Source organism: Solanum stenotomum, chromosome 3 (assembly GCF_019186545.1).
Source record: "Solanum stenotomum isolate F172 chromosome 3, ASM1918654v1, whole genome shotgun sequence".
In the NCBI taxonomy this organism is placed as follows: domain Eukaryota; kingdom Viridiplantae; phylum Streptophyta; class Magnoliopsida; order Solanales; family Solanaceae; genus Solanum; species Solanum stenotomum.
Window position 1 is genome coordinate 66515661 of NC_064284.1, and position 19693 is coordinate 66535353.

At 33.8% G+C, this 19693-nt stretch overlaps 2 protein-coding genes and 1 non-coding gene across 3 annotated transcripts; 2 read left to right on the plus strand and 1 right to left on the minus strand.

The window, feature by feature from the left end:
• Window positions 1-242: 242 nt before the first annotated feature.
• LOC125860706 (probable pinoresinol-lariciresinol reductase 3) lies at window positions 243-1353 on the plus strand. Its single transcript, XM_049540713.1, has one exon. The coding sequence runs from the start codon at window positions 325-327 to the stop codon at window positions 1252-1254; it is 930 nt and encodes a 309-aa protein (XP_049396670.1). The 5' UTR covers window positions 243-324; the 3' UTR covers window positions 1255-1353.
• Window positions 1354-3309: 1956 nt separating this feature from the next.
• On the minus strand, window positions 3310-6713 carry LOC125859767 (patatin-like protein 3). The gene is made up of 6 exons (XM_049539583.1): window positions 6498-6713; window positions 5091-5272; window positions 4641-4824; window positions 4348-4509; window positions 3892-4194; window positions 3310-3614 (listed from the first exon to the last, which is right to left on the minus strand). The coding sequence occupies exons 1-6, from the start codon at window positions 6675-6677 to the stop codon at window positions 3396-3398; spliced, it is 1230 nt and encodes a 409-aa protein (XP_049395540.1). The 5' UTR covers window positions 6678-6713; the 3' UTR covers window positions 3310-3395.
• A 3762-nt stretch (window positions 6714-10475) lies between these two features.
• On the plus strand, window positions 10476-10547 carry TRNAK-UUU (transfer RNA lysine (anticodon UUU)). The gene has a single exon. It is a non-coding gene; the product is annotated as a tRNA-Lys (tRNA).
• Window positions 10548-19693: the final 9146 nt, after the last annotated feature.

Sequence of the window (19693 nt, forward strand, 5' to 3'; positions counted from 1 at the left end):
AATGGTCTCCAACAATAAAAGAATAAGCAAGAGAGAAAAAGGGCAAAAAAGTGAGCCATTGGTACCCTCTTTTTTCCCCTCAATTTCTTATTATTTAGAATTTTATATAAGATAGACTAAAGTGTAAAATAAAAAATTTAGGGTTAGAAAAATTCAACCCCTTAATTTTTAATTTAAAAATTATCACCCCTACTCAATAATTAAAACTTGAGTGACCAATCCTTAATTTTGAAACTTTTCTATATCCCTTAATTCATTGTCCCAACTTTCTCTGCTTTCGGAGTCTTCAAACCTCAGCTCACCGGAGACGGCTAACGGAGGCGAATGGAATCAAATAAGAGTAAAATACTGATAATCGGAGTAACAGGTCGTTTGGGTTTTGAACTAGCGAAGGCCAGTCTCAATTCCTCTCATCCCACGTTCGGCCTTGTTAGAGATTCAGCATTCTCTGACACACATAAATCCCAAAAGCTTCATACCCTTTCCGAAGAGGGCCTCACACTAATCAAGGGTTCATTGCAAGATGAAGATATCCTGCTTGAAGCACTCAAGCAAGTTGATATCGTGATTTGTGCTGTTTCATCTAAGCAAGTCCACGAACAAAAGATTCTGATTTCTGCTATAAAGCGTGCTGGTTGCATTAAAAGGTTCCTCCCTTCAGAGTTCGGGGCAGATCCTGACAGAACTCAAGTTTCTAATTTGGACCACAACTTCTACTCGAGAAAATCCGAGATTAGGCGTGTCATTGAAGCTGAAGGCATTCCTTACACCTATGTCTGTTGTAACTTATTTACAAGTGTTCTCCTACCGTCACTTGTTCAACCAGGTCGGAAAGCCCCTCCGAGAGATGAAGTCAGCATATTCGGTGATGGAACTGCTAAAGCTGTCTTTATGAATGAAAATGATGTTGCTGCCTTTGTCATAAATACAGTGGACGATGCACGTACTCTGAACAAAGTGGTATACATGAGGCCAAGGGGAAATGTGTATTCAATGAATGAGCTGGTAGGGATTTGGGAAGGAAAAATTGGGAAGAAGCTAAAAAAGATTTACATCACTGAAGATGAACTCTTGAAGAAAATCCGAGAGACCCCATATCCCGAGAATATGGAGTTGGTTTTCATATACTCTGCATTTGTTAAAGGAGATCAGACATACTTCAGCATCGAGTCTTCTGGTGGTTTGGAAGGGACACAGCTATATCCGCAAATAACATACACCACAGTAAGCGAATTTCTAGACACCTTGTTGTAATATTTGTTGCATATTACTCTTCTGAATAAACAAGTGTTTTTCTTCCTTTTATTGATGCATTCTAAACCTAGATATGCACTATATTCTTGTTTGGTTCAATTACTTTACGTGCAATTTTCCAGGCTTTGTCACGTGGAGGCACTCCATTTCTATAGAAAAAAAAATCAAATTCCAATAGACATACTTTATTTGATTATGCATTTAATTTATCTTGTCTTATTGGACATAAACATTAATTGTCTTAATCCTCTTCTCAAAACACTTATATTGCGGATGCAAAATGTTTAAAGTTGCAGCGCTCTTACAGTAGTGAAATTATGCAATGTTGGGCTTCGACTATGGAGCATTGAGGGCTATTATAGACAATTTTTCGTAAAAACGCAAGTGTGGTTGGGATTGATATGACGTTGTTCTTTCTCGGATCGAATAAGTTCTTCAAAATGAATGAAGAACACCGGATACTACTGTTACATATCTCATTTTCTTGTTGTGTCTATCACTGTGTATCTTTATCAATGACACTGAAGGGGTTAAGCACTTGCATGCATGATCTTGTCGGTGGGAATGATCACACAGGAGATTTGTCTGCTATCGTGAAATGTTCAGATGAAGAATCAACACCAACAAAAGCTTCTTTCTCAGTGATCCCAAAGCTAGTGCCTACAGGATTAACAGGGTGAGAGATTGTACATGTTACATAGAGAAAAGCTTCCCCTTCCGTACATTCTTTGCATGGGAAGGAAGAATATCTCATACTTTGACAACATGGCTACTAAAGTAGGCAAGGAAGGATGTTATCTTATTGCGAGGGGGGTTGTTCTGATCAAAAGCATTCTACAGTGAATTCCCACCTATACTATCACTACTATTAGCCCTCCTAAAACCACTCTTAAACCTAAGATTGTATCTGTTCTAATGTTTCTGCCTGGCATCAAAATGATAAAGTATCTATTGTTGAGCAAGGTATGGCAAAATCCAATTCCTGATGTAGAGGCTGTTACAGCAACATACCCAGTGTANCAAGGAAGGATGTTATCTTATTGCGAGGGGCATGGGGGGGGGGGGGGGGNTTATCTTATTGCGAGGGGGGTTGTTCTGATCAAAAGCATTCTACAGTGAATTCCCACCTATACTATCACTACTATTAGCCCTCCTAAAACCACTCTTAAACCTAAGATTGTATCTGTTCTAATGTTTCTGCCTGGCATCAAAATGATAAAGTATCTATTGTTGAGCAAGGTATGGCAAAATCCAATTCCTGATGTAGAGGCTGTTACAGCAACATACCCAGTGTAGTCCGAGACTATGGGGTCTTAGGAGGGTAGAGTGTTTGTAAACCTTACTTCTACCTCAGAGGTGAGGTAGAGAGGCTGTTTCCGATAGACATAAAATTCCTCTAGAGGAGCTGATTGCTAAGCTTTGAAATCAAATGGCATCTAGATGCTCTTGTTGCTCTAGAGACGCTATTTTTCATGTGTTCTGTGTAGGGGAAACTGCTAAGTATATTTGGAACTAGTTTGGGGCTCCTATGGGTAATAAACTAGGTGATTGGAACATCAGAAGAATTCTAAGACAATGGGGAGAGTTCAAACCAGTCAACAACATCCATAGGCTATGTCTGTAGATTATTCTAAGTATTTGCTGGGAAGTTTGAAAACCATAGACCTCTTTCAAGTATAAAGAACAAAAAATGTTTTCCCACAATAGAATGGAATACTATATCGATTGGAACATCACTATTGTTGCCTTACACAATACCTTCAACAACATACCTGTGAATTCCAACAAGTGGGGTCTAAGGAGGGTAGTTTGTACACAAATCTTAGAATTACCTTGTGGAGGTAGAGAGATGTGTTTTTGAAAGACCCTCGGCTCAAGTGCAGCAAATCCAAGTGCAAGGGAGAAGAAAATAGCAGAAAAACATAGCAACTAACAAGGGGGCAGTGCAAATCCTACAAGAAAGGACCAAGAACAATCCTTCTGAGGCTTTTGCGTCTAAGTCCGGCCTTTGCAACTCTGTCTTGGAAATGGATTCATTGATAATGAGATTCATTCTCACTTTACAATAAATTAAATAGCCTTCAATTTAGGAACTTAATAGAACAAATCTCACCAATTTTTGGTACCCAAATCAATGTAGTCTAACTTCTTAGTTTCTTATCATGTGAAAGCAAGTAAGCAAAACGGATAAGAGCTTCTTCATTGGTGCCCTCCCCATGAACTGGTTCATATTGGCCTGTCTCTAAGTTGACTCTAGACACTGGCTTCTTCAATAGATTGTTACCAATTTGCACAAGTGTCTCCATGTTTTCTGTGGTTGCTATATCCATTGATGCAGCATCCCCAATCAAATTATCATCCTGTCAACATTTGAAAGAGTATACACCTTTATTTTCTTAATAATTATATTTTCAACATGTCCTCCTCAAGTACGGGCTTGATTCTTTCTTCATGGACCAAACATATTAAAATTCTTTTTGATAATGGGTGGTGGTGAGATTTTGTACCAACTCTAATATCATATTGAAGTGTATGGTCATCTCATTGAAAAACTTAAGTTGTTAGAAAAAAAACACATATGGATTATGGACTATGTTATCGTCGTTGTATAATCTTAGTAAAGTCTAGCCTTGTTACCTGAATTCTGAGGTAATTTTTTTCATTATGATGGGTTTGAAACATGGTTGAAACGTGTATGTCCACCATATCAGCACTTGCATCACTATAAACATCTATTATTGGACTGTCACCATTGTTGTATACCCAACCAAGTAAGCCCCACTTTGAAGCTGATGCTGCATTATACTTCCCTTGGTGCTTCCCAATACCTGTCCCTAATGATAAAACCAACATTTTCTTGCTGTCCATTGTTTCCATCTCTTCATACTTTAAGCTTCCCATCATTATTTCTTTTGAAATGTGTGTGATTGCCATTAGAGTCTGCCAATAAAATTGTACTTTAGTCATTCAATGACCATTCTGTATATGCTAAACAGTGAATATCTCATGCTAATCCCATTTAGCTACGATTACTTATCCCTTATTCCTCGTACCAAATGATTATAACAACGAATAAGATGACAAGTTACTCACAGGATTATTTGCAGCTACACCTCCATCAATAAGATCAAATGTGTGGATTCTCCCTGCAGAATCCCTAGTCTCAAAATAGTGTACTGGGAAATAAGTTGGGGCTGCAGAGGTACTCAAGCAGATGTCTGACAGTAGGGCATCCTTTAAACCATTTGTTATGCCCTATAAACAATTTTCAATAACAATAACCATTATGTTTGCGGCGTAAAAATATAAGAATAATTACAGTTCAATATCTTTGAGTGATCTAGTTTATAAATATCGAGAAAATGTATAGATAAGGATGAGTATACATCAACAGTAGTGAAGATAATGGGTTGAAGGCGCTTGATATCAAAAGCTGGAATTACTGTATGAGTTAACATCTGCTTTATAGTAAGGTTCCCTAATATTGAATCAGCCAATAGTCTCAAGTACTCTCCATCATACTTTGGTCCTCCAAACAAATGTGCAATATTATTCACAAAGTTTTTACGCCTGCATGTATACGGTAAAAGGGTGAAAAATAAATAAGAACGAAGAGAGTATATAATTACAATAAAAAGAACTTGTTTCTCATGAGTATGTTCATCATTAAAAGCATAGATAAATTCAGAGTTTAAAGTTAATATTAACAAAAATGAATATGATATACTTTATAGTTATATATTTTTAAAATTCTCTTGCATATGTATATAATATAAGTGATAATTTGTTCAGTTGAACTCGTTACATAAATACGACTCGCGATTAAAATAATTTACCGGCTTTGAGGAAAGATGTGAGGGCAGTGCTCCATGTAGAAGCTAGAAATATCTTTTGCTGCATATAAAGGACGATTATCCCTATTTGGAGCTGTGAGCATAGTGGTTATTAGTCCACCTGTGCTTGTTCCCGCAACCACATCAAAGTAATCTGCAATTCTTGCATTAGGTCCATCAATCTCCTACCATAATCAAATATATATATATGTTATATGTTGAGGATCAATATTAGATTATAAATTTTACTTATATAGAAAATGATAATGTAAGAGAAATTATACAACCAATATAGTCTATCTATTAAAATTTTAACTTTTATATGCTTAAAATAACATAAAGATCAAAAAGGTGGAAGCAGATAAAGAAAGGACCACGCTTTTGTTAGGCTATAAGGTGGCAATAATAGTTTGCAGTATAGATGTTTCATGCCTTATTCATAATAATATATGTAAGTATCGACTTAATTTCATACAATCATTTGATCTGAGAACTATATGAAAAACATAAGCTACAACCCCCTATGGGGACGAGCTCCCACTTCCATTAATCCTTGGGTTGACCTCCGGTAATGGTTCTTGCTTTTAAGAAATTAACCGGAGCATGGCCATTTTCTCATACTTGCTCAGTGTGGCTCACTTTCCTTCGAGTGTCCCACCAGGTTCACTGGGCTATTAGTTTACCAATCACTTGTATGTTGCTCCTATCGCCTGATGGGCGGAGCACTCATTATCCTGACTTTTCAAATGACAGTTTTTTTATACTTCCTTTTGCTTTATTTTATTTGTGTTAGTTTGTTTGAGCATGAAGTTTAAGATCATAAGGAGTAAGGACTTTGAAATTTTATAGTCTTAAATTGATAATTGTGTGTATAATGTATCATGAGGTCTTTTAGATTTTAATGATGGTCTTAAACATGTCACATAATATGTTGAAATTAAAATTTTACTAAATACAGACAAAGTGACTTTTATAAACAAACTAAAAATGAAAGTATGACATATAAACTAAAATAAATATAGTATTTAAAATCAATTTGACTATAACTTTCTCATTTCATCCCTACTTTTTTTTTTAATAACCACACAAATATTCATGACTTAAAACCATATTCAAGAATCACTACAAGATAACAAGAAACTAGTGACGTACAAAACTTCACAGCTAAACAACAAAAATCTTATTCTAACCTCATTTAACAATGAATTATAAGAAAAATCATGTTTTCTCGTGATTATCAATAAAGTCTGTAGTTAATTAGTGACGTTAACTATGGATTATCAATAAAGTTAGTAGCTAATTTCATATTTTCTTATTGTGAATCCATCTTTCTTGCTTAAACATCGCGTCTTCGATTAAACACCATTATATAAATTGATAGGGAGAGCAACAACCTAAAAGAGTAGATACCTGAAGTTTGGATTCAAGAAAGGCAAGAAGAGTTCCAGGAATAATGCCTCTAATTCCACCTCCATCAATGCTCAACACTGTCACCAATTTCTTTCCATTGGTAGCACCACAAACAATTCCAACTTGAAGACACATTAAGTGAGTTAAAATAAGTGAACCTAATAAACTTAATCTCCCCATAGTGTAGTAATAATATTGTTAAAACTAGCGTGGAGTAAAGAGTTTAGGCCTATGTGTTATATATACATATTTACTACTAGAAAATAAAAAACTAACGATTCAATAGAATTTTATAGTTAAATAGTAAAAAATTCATATTAATTTCATTTAGCTATAATAAATTGGTGACATATTAAAAAGTATAAATTAGCCAACAACTTTTTAGTTGAATTAGTAAAAATTATCGACAAATCTCATAACTAATTTCATATTTTATTGTTGTGTTCGAAGCCATATAATTTTTATCGGGAACTTCATCCATCTCACATGGCCTTTTTTGATTTGTTGTTTGTCTTTATTTTAAATAACTTACATACCCGTGATTTACTTCATCACGTGATTGTCTTTTTTTCTTTGTCCAAAATGATTGACTTTAACCATGGTAAATATTTACATGAATTTGATTTGATGTGTGTAATAATTTATTATATAATTTAATAAGGTGAGGTTGGGGATACATTACTATATTATAGAAGAGTGTAGGAATTACTATCATTGTTCCAATAAGATCACTTCAAATGTTCAATATATTTATAAAATATAAAAGTGGGCCCTATCACCTTCCACTTAAATGCTACATATTATATATTATTAATTACTATACTATAAATCACTACTAATATCCAATATATTTATCAAACTATATAAATGGGTCCCATCACCTTCCACTTAAATACTACATATTGTATATTAATTACTATACTATAAATGACTTAAATACTCCATATTATCTATTACAATAATTAACAATTATTTGACACTTTAAATTCTATCAATGCCATATAAATTAGGATAAAAAACCTAACATATAATATTTAAATATATTTAAAAATAATATAAGTAATACTATACATTACAATAATTAACAGCTTAATTATTTAAAACTTATATAAAAAATTTAATTGACTCTCNAGTAAAAAATTCATATTAATTTCATTTAGCTATAATAAATTGGTGACATATTAAAAAGTATAAATTAGCCAACAACTTTTTAGTTGAATTAGTAAAAATTATCGACAAATTTCATAACTAATTTCGTATTTTATAGTTGTGTTCGAAGCCATATAATTTTTATCGGGAACTTCATCCATCTCACATGGCCCTTTTTGATTTGTTGTTTGTCTTTATTTTAAATAACTTACATACCCGTGATTTACTTCATCANATTTCAATAACTTCTCAAATTCCATAATATGACATAAATTAAAATAAAAAAATTAATATATATTGGGCCCCGTGCTGGCACGGGGTCCTATATCTAGTATTCTAACATTTCTCCTAATTTCTTGAAATTGATATCTACTTCGAGATAACTATAACTATCAAGTAACAATTTATCTAAAACTATTTAGCTAATTTTTTTTTTATTGTGCCTTAATTACTTGCCTAACCTTAATGCTTACAAGATATTTGTTCATATATGATCGAATTTTCTTTCAAGTTAAATGATTTAACGGCTGACAAAATAATTGAGTTAACCATTATTTTCATTTTGTTATGTTGTATTCTGCGACATGAAATGTTGGGACTAATTATTTTAGTAGTAATTTGTTGTGGTGTAGACATATTTCACAATGACTACTTTTGAATAATGTATTATTAAGTTCATTATAAAAATGATGATTTTGTGCCAAATTTATAGACATTTTTGATAATTTTTAAAACCTTTAAGTATAAATTATATTTCATATTTTCTTAAAAAATAAAATATGCTTCTAAAAATTATGATCAAATACATGTTAAAATTTCAATTCAAAACATCACTTAAATTTAGTTTCTTAAAAATATTTAAAAATTTATGATCAAACGCTAACTCAGATACATGTGAAAAAGGAAAAGGTAGGGGTGCACATGATTGGATTGGGTCAGGTTTTTACAAATATCAAATTATTGTTGGATTTTAAAATCTATAAACCAATCAAATTAGTAAAACTCGAATTTTTCAACCTTGGTTTTTTTTCCCTAATTTTCAGGTTTTTCCGATAAAGTATTCATACAAACATATAACTAACGTGTACTTTAAATATATCTTTAGTCCTATAATCATCTAAGATATTTTTTAAGAAAATAACACAAAATATGAAATGAGTGGTGACACAAAAAAATTAACAAAAAATAATAAAAAAAATTCCGAAACAAATATTACAAATTAATAAATCATAAAAAATATCATAATTTGAAAGTAGTACAAAGCTACGTCATGTACTCATGTAGAACTTCTTTGGGGGTATGAATGTGAAAAAAAAAAATCAGTCAACAAATTTAAATCATTAGATTGGGTGAGAATAAAAGTACAATGATCTATTTTATGCACTTTAGACTAAGTAATTTTTTTTTTTGAGAAAATACATAAAACTCCCTTTAAATTTGTCCGTAAAACTCACTTTAGTACTGTAACTTTACGAATGTTTAAGTACCCTTTAAAGAACTTTCAGGTGAATTAAATGCCACCTTATACATACAATACCAATTTCGTGGTTGGGAGGTGATATACACGCATCCCACATCAGTGCCACCTCAGTGACGCGTTGACAACATGTCAGATGGTGAAAAAATTTAGTTTTTTTTTTCCTTTTCCACATCATTTTTTGTTTTTAGTTTTCATTTTTTTCTTCTTCCTTATACTTTGTTCTCATTTTCACAGTTACTCATCTTCTTCATTACAATACTAAAATTAAAAGTTCGCTAGGGTAGAACACTAACACACACAACATGATTTCTAATAATTTGACGAATATTGTGTGTCAAACAAAGAAATAAAGCTATATACATATTATCACCATTGAAGCTGAAGTTACTAGAGCTTCAACGACAACTGACAGCGACTACTTCAACAACAATTGTCGGAGTCATTGTTGTTATATTAGGCTTAAGATTGACATATCTGAATGTTTTCAAACCTTTTACCATGATTTCCGAAAAAACGAGAACACATAAAAAGAAAGTAAAGAAAATAGGAGAAATGGAAGAAAGCCAAGGAAACGAGTAAGGCCGGCGTTTTGTCCAAGTCACCGACGTGGTGAAACTTTTTGATGGAAGCAGTGATGAGCGAGCAACAAGGGGGGTGGCGGTGATGTCCTTCATGATTGAGCAATATTGAATTAGCATGCGTTTAATTGTCATCAAGAATTTTTTCCGTCGAGTGAATAGAGAGAGTTAAAACAATATGAGAGAAAGAGGAGATGAAACAGGGAGTCATTGAATGAAGACAAAGTGGGACCCACTTTTTTTTTCTTTTTAATTTTTTTGCTATTTACGCCCCTTAGTTTTTTTTAATTTGCCACGTCAGCCATTAAGGTGTTATTTAATTCACTTACAAGTAGTTTAAGGGGGTATTTAAATGCACCTGAAGTTATAGTGTTAAAGTAAGTTTTGGTGACAAGTTTAAGGGGGATTTTATGTATTTCCTCTTCTTTCTTTTTTATCAATATAGCTAATTAAGACTTTGGTGTCTAGATTGATAATATTTTCCTAATTTTAGTAGATTGATAATATTTTCCTAATTTTAGTAGATTGATCTACTTTTATTTAATACATTGACCTAAATTTCCTACAATACAATAATCAAACAAATCTTTTTTTTTGATGAATAAATGCTATGTAGTTTCGGTAGAGAATTTTTTTTTTAATCGTTGTTTGGATATCTAAAATTTAAATTCGGAAAAGGACAATAGTTAAAGTTTCTTCTTTAATACTAAGCTATATGAAAGCTAGAAGTGAACGATTTATATAATATAAAAAATTTAATATAATATATAAGCCGTCTTAGCTCAGTGGTAGAGCGCGTGGCTTTTAACCACGTGGTCGTGGGTTCGATCCCCACAGACGGCGGTGTATACATTTATTGTAAACCCCAAATCTATCTTTTTAATGCGTGATTTTGAATAAAAATTATTTAATGTCTCTTTTTACTAATTCTTTAATGATTTTTTTATTGAGAAAATTACTGACCAAACTCTAAAATCCTATAAGGTCATTTTGTCAGTAGTTTTCTTTGGAACAAATTACTACAAAATTAGTCTACAAAAATCTAAATCATCATTTTTTTTTGGCTTTGTATCAACTTCCAATATTCAAATGATAAATCAAATCTACATTGTTTTTACAATGATGAAGAACCACTTGTTTGTAGATAGGAAAATTCACTTTACTAATTTTACTATGGTTTAAATTAAAAAAAAATTGTTGCAACGAAAGCGTTCGACAATATGTCTAAGAACTTGTTTGATTTGATTTATTTTTATGTATTTTTTAAACCAAAATAGTTTTTAGCATTTATATGGTGCTTGAGTATGATTAAAAAAAATTACTTCTAAGCACTTACTTTTAAAATAAAATAATTAAAAAAAACTAAAAGTCAAAAACCTAAATCTTAACTTAAAACTCTTCACATAACATATTTAATTCACTCTTCACGGCGGCTACGAAAACTTAGAATGACCCTACTGATATTGTTGCGGATGGCTGCTCAGCCTCGACTGACCATCAACATGTAACCGACTTCCCACCTTTGGTCCAACCTTCTTTAAGCAATACAATCGATCCTAGTTTGCCTATCACTCCCACAATTTTGCGTACTGAAGTTAGTGATCACGAGACTATTCCTTTGAAGAATCAAGTCAATTCAACCATTGAACCTATTCCCATTAAAAAGCTCTGTTATAATAATGGTGTTCCTAGAATTACATGGACTGAAGTCGAAGTACATCGAATGAATACCATAGACGCAGTAGTTGATAAGTTCTCATATGCATGGCCTGAATTGGAAGAGATCCGGATTCAAATCCCCAAATAGTGCAATATTAAAGGCGAATGTAAAATTGGGTTATTACGAAATAGATACATTCTTATGCGATTCAGTCGGCGATGTCTAAACCAAACTATTATATCGTGGCTAAGGACGGGTATTCGTACTTGATGAGACCCTTTATTTAAAATGTGTGATTTTGAATTAAAATTATTTAATGTCTCTTTTGACTAATTCTTTAATTATTTTTTTATTTAAAAAAATTACTATCCAAACACTAAAATCCTCTAAAGGTCATTTTGTCAGTAGTTTTCTTTGGAACAAATTACTATCAAATTAGTCTACAAAAATCTAAAGTATCAATTTTTTTGGCTTTGTATTAACTTCCAATATTTTGATGATACATCAAATCTACATTGTTTTTACTGTTAGGAAAAGCTATAATTGTATAGTAATCAAAAAATATGTTATTTCTTAGAATAGGATTGATTTATAGAATATACATTTATAACCATATATACTCCTTCGTAGAATAGAACTCTAACCCGCCAATTGTATAGCTATAAATATTTGCTTTCTACTGTATCATTGATGAATAGAGAAAACTATTTTTTAGAATATCTTTTGTCTCTCTAGCATGGTATCAAGAGCCACCGTTTAAAAAAAATTTCGTGCTCTTTCTTTCTCTACACAGGTACCTTGTTACCTTCATGCGTTCCTCTTGTCTCTTTGTTTTTTATACACAGGCATCTGTCCTTTTTTTTTTCTCTTTCTCTCTTGTATTTTGTCTCCTCAATGAATTCACAATCATCCTCGCACGATTTGCTCTCCACAAAATTGGATGGTTCCAATTTTCCTCTATGGAAATTCCACTTTGGAATTTTTGTTCAAGGAAAGGGCCTTTTTGGGTGGTTAGATGGTTCTGCTGGTCTGCTAACAAATGAAAAAAGTTGGATCGCTGAAATTTGAATAATGCAAAGGTAATCGCTTGGATGCTGAATTTGGTGCATGCTGACATCGCTATGGGACTTAGACCATTTAGTTCAGCTTCAGAGATGTGGCTCCACATGCGTAACGTCTACCAACAAAATAATCTAGCACGAGATAAGTTTGAAGTGGAATGCAACATTGCTGAATATACACAAAGGGACAAGAATGTTCGTTCCTTTTATGCTGGCTTACAGCTGCTTTGGCAAAACATGATCAAATTTCTGGGCAAAATATGTCTACCGCAGGGCTCAAGGAAATGTTGAGAGAACGACAAAGGACAAGGATGGTACAGTCCTTGATGAAACTCCAGCATGAATTCGAGTCGATTAGTGGTAGTTTGTTGAATAGAGAAGTCACACCTGCTCTTGATGTTATGTTGGCAACCGTCTTGCGTGAAGAGACCAGACTTGGAACTCATGAGGCCATGGAGTCGATTCCATTACCCGTTGTTGCATTACTTGCACAAAAATCAACTATCGGTACTTCATCAGGAAATACTAAGAGAAATGTCTAGTGCTATAAATGCAACAACTTTGGTCACATAGCAGCCAATTGTCCTAAGAAAAAGAAATTATTTTGTGCTTATTGTAAGATTATTGGCCATCATATTTTGGACTGTCCAAATCGTTCACGGCCTGCTCACCAAGCATACCAAAAGGATGTCACTAAATCGGTTGGTTCCTTCCCTTTTGGACATGATCTTGAAAGGCTAATTCGAGATTCTATAGCAGCTGCCCTTCCCAGAGCCATCTCAAGTGCACTCTCGGCATCCTTAGGTACAAGTAATTCTATTAAATCTACTTGGCATCTAGATTCGGGTGCTTCCAATTATATGATCGGAGATCTATCCCATTTTTCTTCATTGTATGATGATGTTTCTAAACATGTTATTCATATGGTAAACAGGTATACATTGCCCTTTTCGGGTATTGGTTCTGTTGGAAATTTGTCTAACATTCTTTATGTACCTAATTTGAAGGCTAATTTGATTTTGATAGGTCAGCTAGTTGATCAGAATTGTGTTGTAAAATTCTCACCCAATGATTGTGTTGTTCAGAATCTGAAAACCGGGATGACCATGACCAAGGGGCGTAGAGTTGGCAGATGTTTCTTCTAGATTCAATTCATCATCATTTGCATCATTGGTTTCTTTCAGTTTCTGCCGCGAATGTTACTCGCTCGAATAAGTTGCTCACCCTTTGGCATAATACGATGGGTCATCCTCATTCCTCTCGACTTCAGCACATGCTCAAATGATGTATTCCAGCAACACATGGCATTCATTTAAGTATCCCTTTGACATGTTCTAATTGTGCCGGTTCAAAAAGTCACAAGCTTCCTTTTCCATCCAGTTCATCTTCTTATGACAATCTGTTTGATTTGGTGCATAGTGATGTTTGGGGTCCTTCTCCTACTTTGTCAAGAATGGGATATAAGTACTATGTGTTATTTATTGATCATATATCTAGATACACATGGGTGTTTTTTATTCAAAACAAATTTGAGGTTCCAACTCTTATTATGAATTTTGTTAAGTATGTATATACATAGTTTCATAAAACTATAAAAATATTTTGTTCTGATTCTGGAGGAGAGTACACTAAGACTAATCTTATTGAGTTTTTTAAAAACAAAGGAATTATTTCTCAACGCACTTGTCCTCATACTCCAGAACAAAATGGAGTCGTAGAAAGGAAGAATCAACATGTTTTGGAAACTACATTGGTTTTGTTGGGCACATCTAATATGCCTAAGAGTTTCTGGCCTGAAGCAGTACATACTTCTATATATTTGATTAATAGACAAACTTCTCCAGTCATTGCTAATGAGACACTGTACTTTAAATTATTTCATAAGAAGCCTGATTATTCTCACTTGTGAGTTTTTAGTTGTGTTTGCTTTATCTATCTTCAAGCACAATGTATTTTTGTGGGCTACAGTGACACACAAAAGGGGTATCTATGTTATGAGTCATCTCGTCGCCAGCTTCGTGTATCTAGACATGTTTTTTTAGGATCAATTTTCTTACAAACACAATTCTAAACATGCTTCAGAATCTGTTTCCTTTTTGTATAAGTTTGATGATGATGTGGTAGCTACTAATCCTCCGGAGCAGCCCAAGAACTATGATCATGATGATCTCCAGTCGTCCTGTTCTTTGGTTATTGACTCTACAAACACATCCTTATCTTTCGAAGAGGAATCGTCTCATCTAGTTACTCCCCCACACCGATCTAGTCGAATAGATCGCCATGCTCCTGAACGGATCAGTTACTCTCTAGGAAAATTTGGTAAGTCTTATACCATGCATACCACACTACATTCTATTGATGTACCTACATATTACTCTCAGGCTTCTACACAAACTTGTTGGAAAGAGGCAATGTCAGAAGAGCTTCGTGCATTGAATGAAAATTCTACTTGGGAATTTGTTGATAAACCAATAGCTGGAGTTTTCATTGGAAGTAAGTGGGTGTATTCTATTAAACTTAAGGCAGATGGTACAATTGATCGCTACAAAGCTCAATTAGTTGCTCAGATAACAATGGTACATACATTATTGGTTGTGGCTTCAATGAAAGGTTAGACCTTACATCAGATGGATGTGAAAAATACATTTCTCCATGGCGATCTAGAAGAAGTGGTGTTTATGAAACCACCACTTGGGTGTGTTCTGCCAAGACCAAATGCAGTTTGTCGTCTTCGAAAATCTCTTTATGGCTTAAAACAGGCTCCCCGAGCTTGGTTTGACAAATTTCGATCCACGATTCAAACTGCGGGATTCTCTCAGAGTTCTTCAGACCATTCTTTGTTTCTTCGTACTTCTCCAGTAGGTATCATAATACTTCTCATCTATGTTGATGATATCATTATCACAGGAAATGATCCATAGAATATTACTAAGTTGAAAGAATTCTTGCATACCTCATTTAAGATGAAGGACTTGGGACGACTGACATACTTTCTTGGACTTGAGGTTCTACACTTGCCTACTGGGATCATGCTTACACAACAAAAGTATGCTCGTGATCTTGTTGCAAGGGTTGATCTTACTGATGACAAGGTTATGTACACCCCAATGGAGATTAATACGAAGTACAAGGAGGTTGATGAAGAACCATTCAATGATCCAACATTGTATCGGCAGTTGGTGGGATCATTAGTTTATCTCACTATGACAAAGCCAGACATCTCATATGCAGTACAAGTTCTAAGTCAGTTTGTGGTTAATTATTACCGTATACATTAAACTGCATTACTTCATGTCATTCGATATGTTCGTGGTTCTATGAGTCAAGGTGTTCTTTTTCGTTCTAATTCTTCTATACATCTTGAAGGATATACTGATGCAGATTGGGTTGGTTGTCCTAATTCTCGTCGCTCTGTTACTGGTTGGTGCATGTTTCTTGGCACATCCTTGATATCTTGGAAATGTAAGAACAGTCCCGTACATCTAAATCATCTACAGAGGCTGAGTATCGTGATATGTCGGCAGCAAGTTCGGAAATTGTTTGGCTACGACGGCTATTATCTGAGCTCAGTGTCTCCATTACATCTCCTACAGTGCTACATGTTGATAACACTAATGCGATTAAAATAGCCATAAATCCGGTGCAACACGAAAACACAAAGCATATAGAGGTGGACTGCCATTACATTTGAGAATTGGTTATCGATCGTTTCATCATTCTACAACACATTCCTTCTCATGATCAACTTGTTGATTTGTTTACAAAGGCGATGACACGAGTGTGACATCAATACCTTATCTCCAAATTGCTACTTTGTGATCACCGGTATCAATTTGAGGGGGATGTTAGGAAAAGTTATAGTTGTATAGTAATCATAAAATATATTCTTTCTTAGAATAGGACTGATTTACAAAATATACATTTATAACCATATATACTCCTTCCTAGAATAGAACTCTAACCCTCCAATTGTATAGCTATAAATATTTGATTTCTACGGTATCATTGATGAATAGAGAAAACTATTTTTCAAAATATCTTTTGTCTCTCTAGCATTACAAGGATGAAGAACCACTTGTTTGTAGATAGGAAAATTCACCTTACTAATTCTACTATGATTTAAATTTAAAAAATTGTTGCAACGGAAGTGTTCAACAATATGTCTAAGAACTTGTTTGATTTGATTTATTTTAGATATTCTTAAATCAAAATAGCTTTTAGCACTTTTAAGGTGTTTGAGTATGATTTAAAAAAATTACTTCTAAGCACTAGTTTTAAAATAAAATAATAAAAAAAAGAAGAAGCTAAAAATCATAAGTTAAATCTTAACTTAGAACTCTTCACAAGACATATTTAATTCTAACTTTTCACGGCAGCTACGAAAACCTAGAACGACCCTACTGATATTGCCGCGGATGGGTGCTCCAGCCACTAGTCAGCCATCCTCCCCGGCTGACCAGCAACATATAACTGACTTCCCACCTTTGTTGCACCCTTCTTTAAGCAATACAATCGATCCTAGTTTACCTATCACGCCTACAAATTTGCGTGTTGAAGTTAGTGATCGCGAGACTACTCCTTTGAAGAATCAATATGTTAATGTTCTAAGGGGTTACACAACAACAATCCAAGTCAATTCGACAATTGAACCTATTCCCATTAAAAAGCTCTGTTATAATAATGGGGTTCCTGGAATTACATGAACTAAAGTTGAAGTAGATCGAATGAATACCATAGAGAACCTACAATACGCAGTAGTTGATAAGTTCTCATATGGGTGGCCCGAATTAGAAGAGCTCCAGATTCAAATCCCTAAACAGTACAATATTAAAGGCGAATGTAAAATTGGGTTATTGTAAAATAGATACATTCTTATGGCAAGAAGATTTCATTAACATGATGTCTAAACCAAAGTATTATATCATGGCTAAGGATAGGTATTCGTACTTGATGAGGCCATTTGTTTATGGTTCTAATTTTAGTGTTGGCTATGGCTTGGGTCTCCTTTTGAAATTTAAAACCAACATACTTTGTTAAGGAATCAATTTTCTCGTTAGGAGTTGCGTTAGGAAAATCTCTACTATTAATAAAATCTTACCTAGTTGTGTGAGGGTCAAGGTACAAGTTGATTTACTCTCAACCTTTCCAAAGTTTGTGAAATTGGAAGTGGCCAATGAGAAGACAGAGACTTCCAGGGTAGAACAAGTGAAGATACGAATACGACTTTCTGTCAAAATATTACAAAGAATGGAGACTACAAAAGCATAATAATGAATTTTACTATCTTAAGTTAAGAAGATATCACTCAGAGAATGAAGCTAGAAGACATGAAGAACCTTGGTGAGGGTCTTGTTATAAGGATGGGTAAGCATCTCAAAAGGCGGCATCCTACCAGCAAGATGTTCTCAAGAATTTATAAGATGTTCCATTGGAAAAGTGTTATTATGGAAAATTCTTTTGCTGCATTGAAGGATGGAATTACATACAAAGAAGAAACACTTGCAATTAATATTAGAATTTATAATAAAATGACTACTGATAGTAGTGTTTCTAGCAGTTCTGTAACTATAGAGAGAGCGAAATGGGTGTCAAGGCAATACCCAAGAGAAGGAGATTACGAAATCCAACTACAATCACAAGGGGATGGGTTAATAGTACTTTTGGTGTGATCAGATTTGACAATCAACTAGTGTCTTTGAAGACAATGAAGGAAGATGTGTTGAATAATTCACAAAAGATAATCTTGGCTATTGTAGATGCTGCACATATTAATGAGGAGAAAGAGTTAATCAGCAGCAAGCACAAAAATATCAAGTATTAATGGAGTACATAATAAAAAATGTTCAGCAATGGTAATCCACAATAAGCTAAGGAACTCGTATTGTTGAAGGATTTGGCCAATGCAGTATATCATGAACCATTACAGGTAGCACCATTTACTGAAGAAGGCCCCTCTCTAGTAGGCACAACATGTTAGATTTTGCAAGTTGAAGGTGAATTATACGTAGGAGCAGTGGTACGTCAGCAATACAGAGGGTGCATGATTTAGTCTCTCATAAAGTTGATCAAAATATGTTTGCAACAGTTGAAACATCAAAGTCAAAGTTGTTAGAGGATAAAGAGGAGGAGGGAGATGAGATGAGAACAGTGTATCTAACAAGAAGGGTAAAGCAAAAGAGCAAAACTATAAAGCCTACAAGCAAAAAAGCTTCTTCTACATGACTTATTTTGGAACATTAGGTTTGTTGCCACACAACATGCCTTAATTTCATAGAATGCAAATGTTGCACATACATCACATATTGGAACCTTTTCAAGGCACTAGAAATATTCAGAGATATAAAAATGCGCTGAAAATGCAGTATGTGAATTATTATAATACTAATGGACAGATCTGGATTTTTGTTAATGATCGATCATATACATATGGGGGTTATTTCATCATCATATTATAATCAACAATTGACAGTGCAACTTACATCGAAAGATGGGAATCAAATTTTAGAAACTAGTATTGTTTATGCTAAATGCTCTGCTGGATCGAGGCTTTGGGATGATCATCTATATATATTCCCTTAAGTCAAATGACGGCTCACATGCCAAAGGTTAGAACCTACTATTATTTAAAGTGACATCATGCTTTCATTTTTATAATTAGTTCGTTTTAATATTTAAATTCCTTGAGCTTTTTCCTCTTTAGTTTGTTCAAAGAGGCATATTTTATAATATACTCCAGCTTTATTTCATTAAAGATTCTCTTCTCATGACCACGGAATCCAGCCTTAGCTTCGTGTTGATATAATATATGCAAGCTCGGAGACATATATTTGTGCAGAAGCTGCAACCCCTCCCCATAGAGAAAAGGGGGAAATTAAAAAAAAAAATCTTGATAATGATATCTTAAAGAAGTTCAATGCTCATATATATATTAGAAATAATTAATTGTGATCCATTATATCATGAAACATACTTCTTTTTTCTCCATTTTGATATCCTTATTGTTTTGATGAACATGAAATATGCTGTTTCATATATATAGATATTCCTTCTCTCTGAACCCGAATTGTTTTATATAATTTTACCTCCTCTCTCGTGCCTCTTAGACGGCAAATTTTTCTGACTTGGCAAATGTAATGTTTCAAATGAAAAGTAATTTTAAGATCTTTGTTGCTTTCATTGAATCCATTCGTTCAACACAATGCCATTTCCCTTTACTTACTAGCTAGCATGAGCTCTTTTTGTTTCACTTAATAGAATATATAAACATT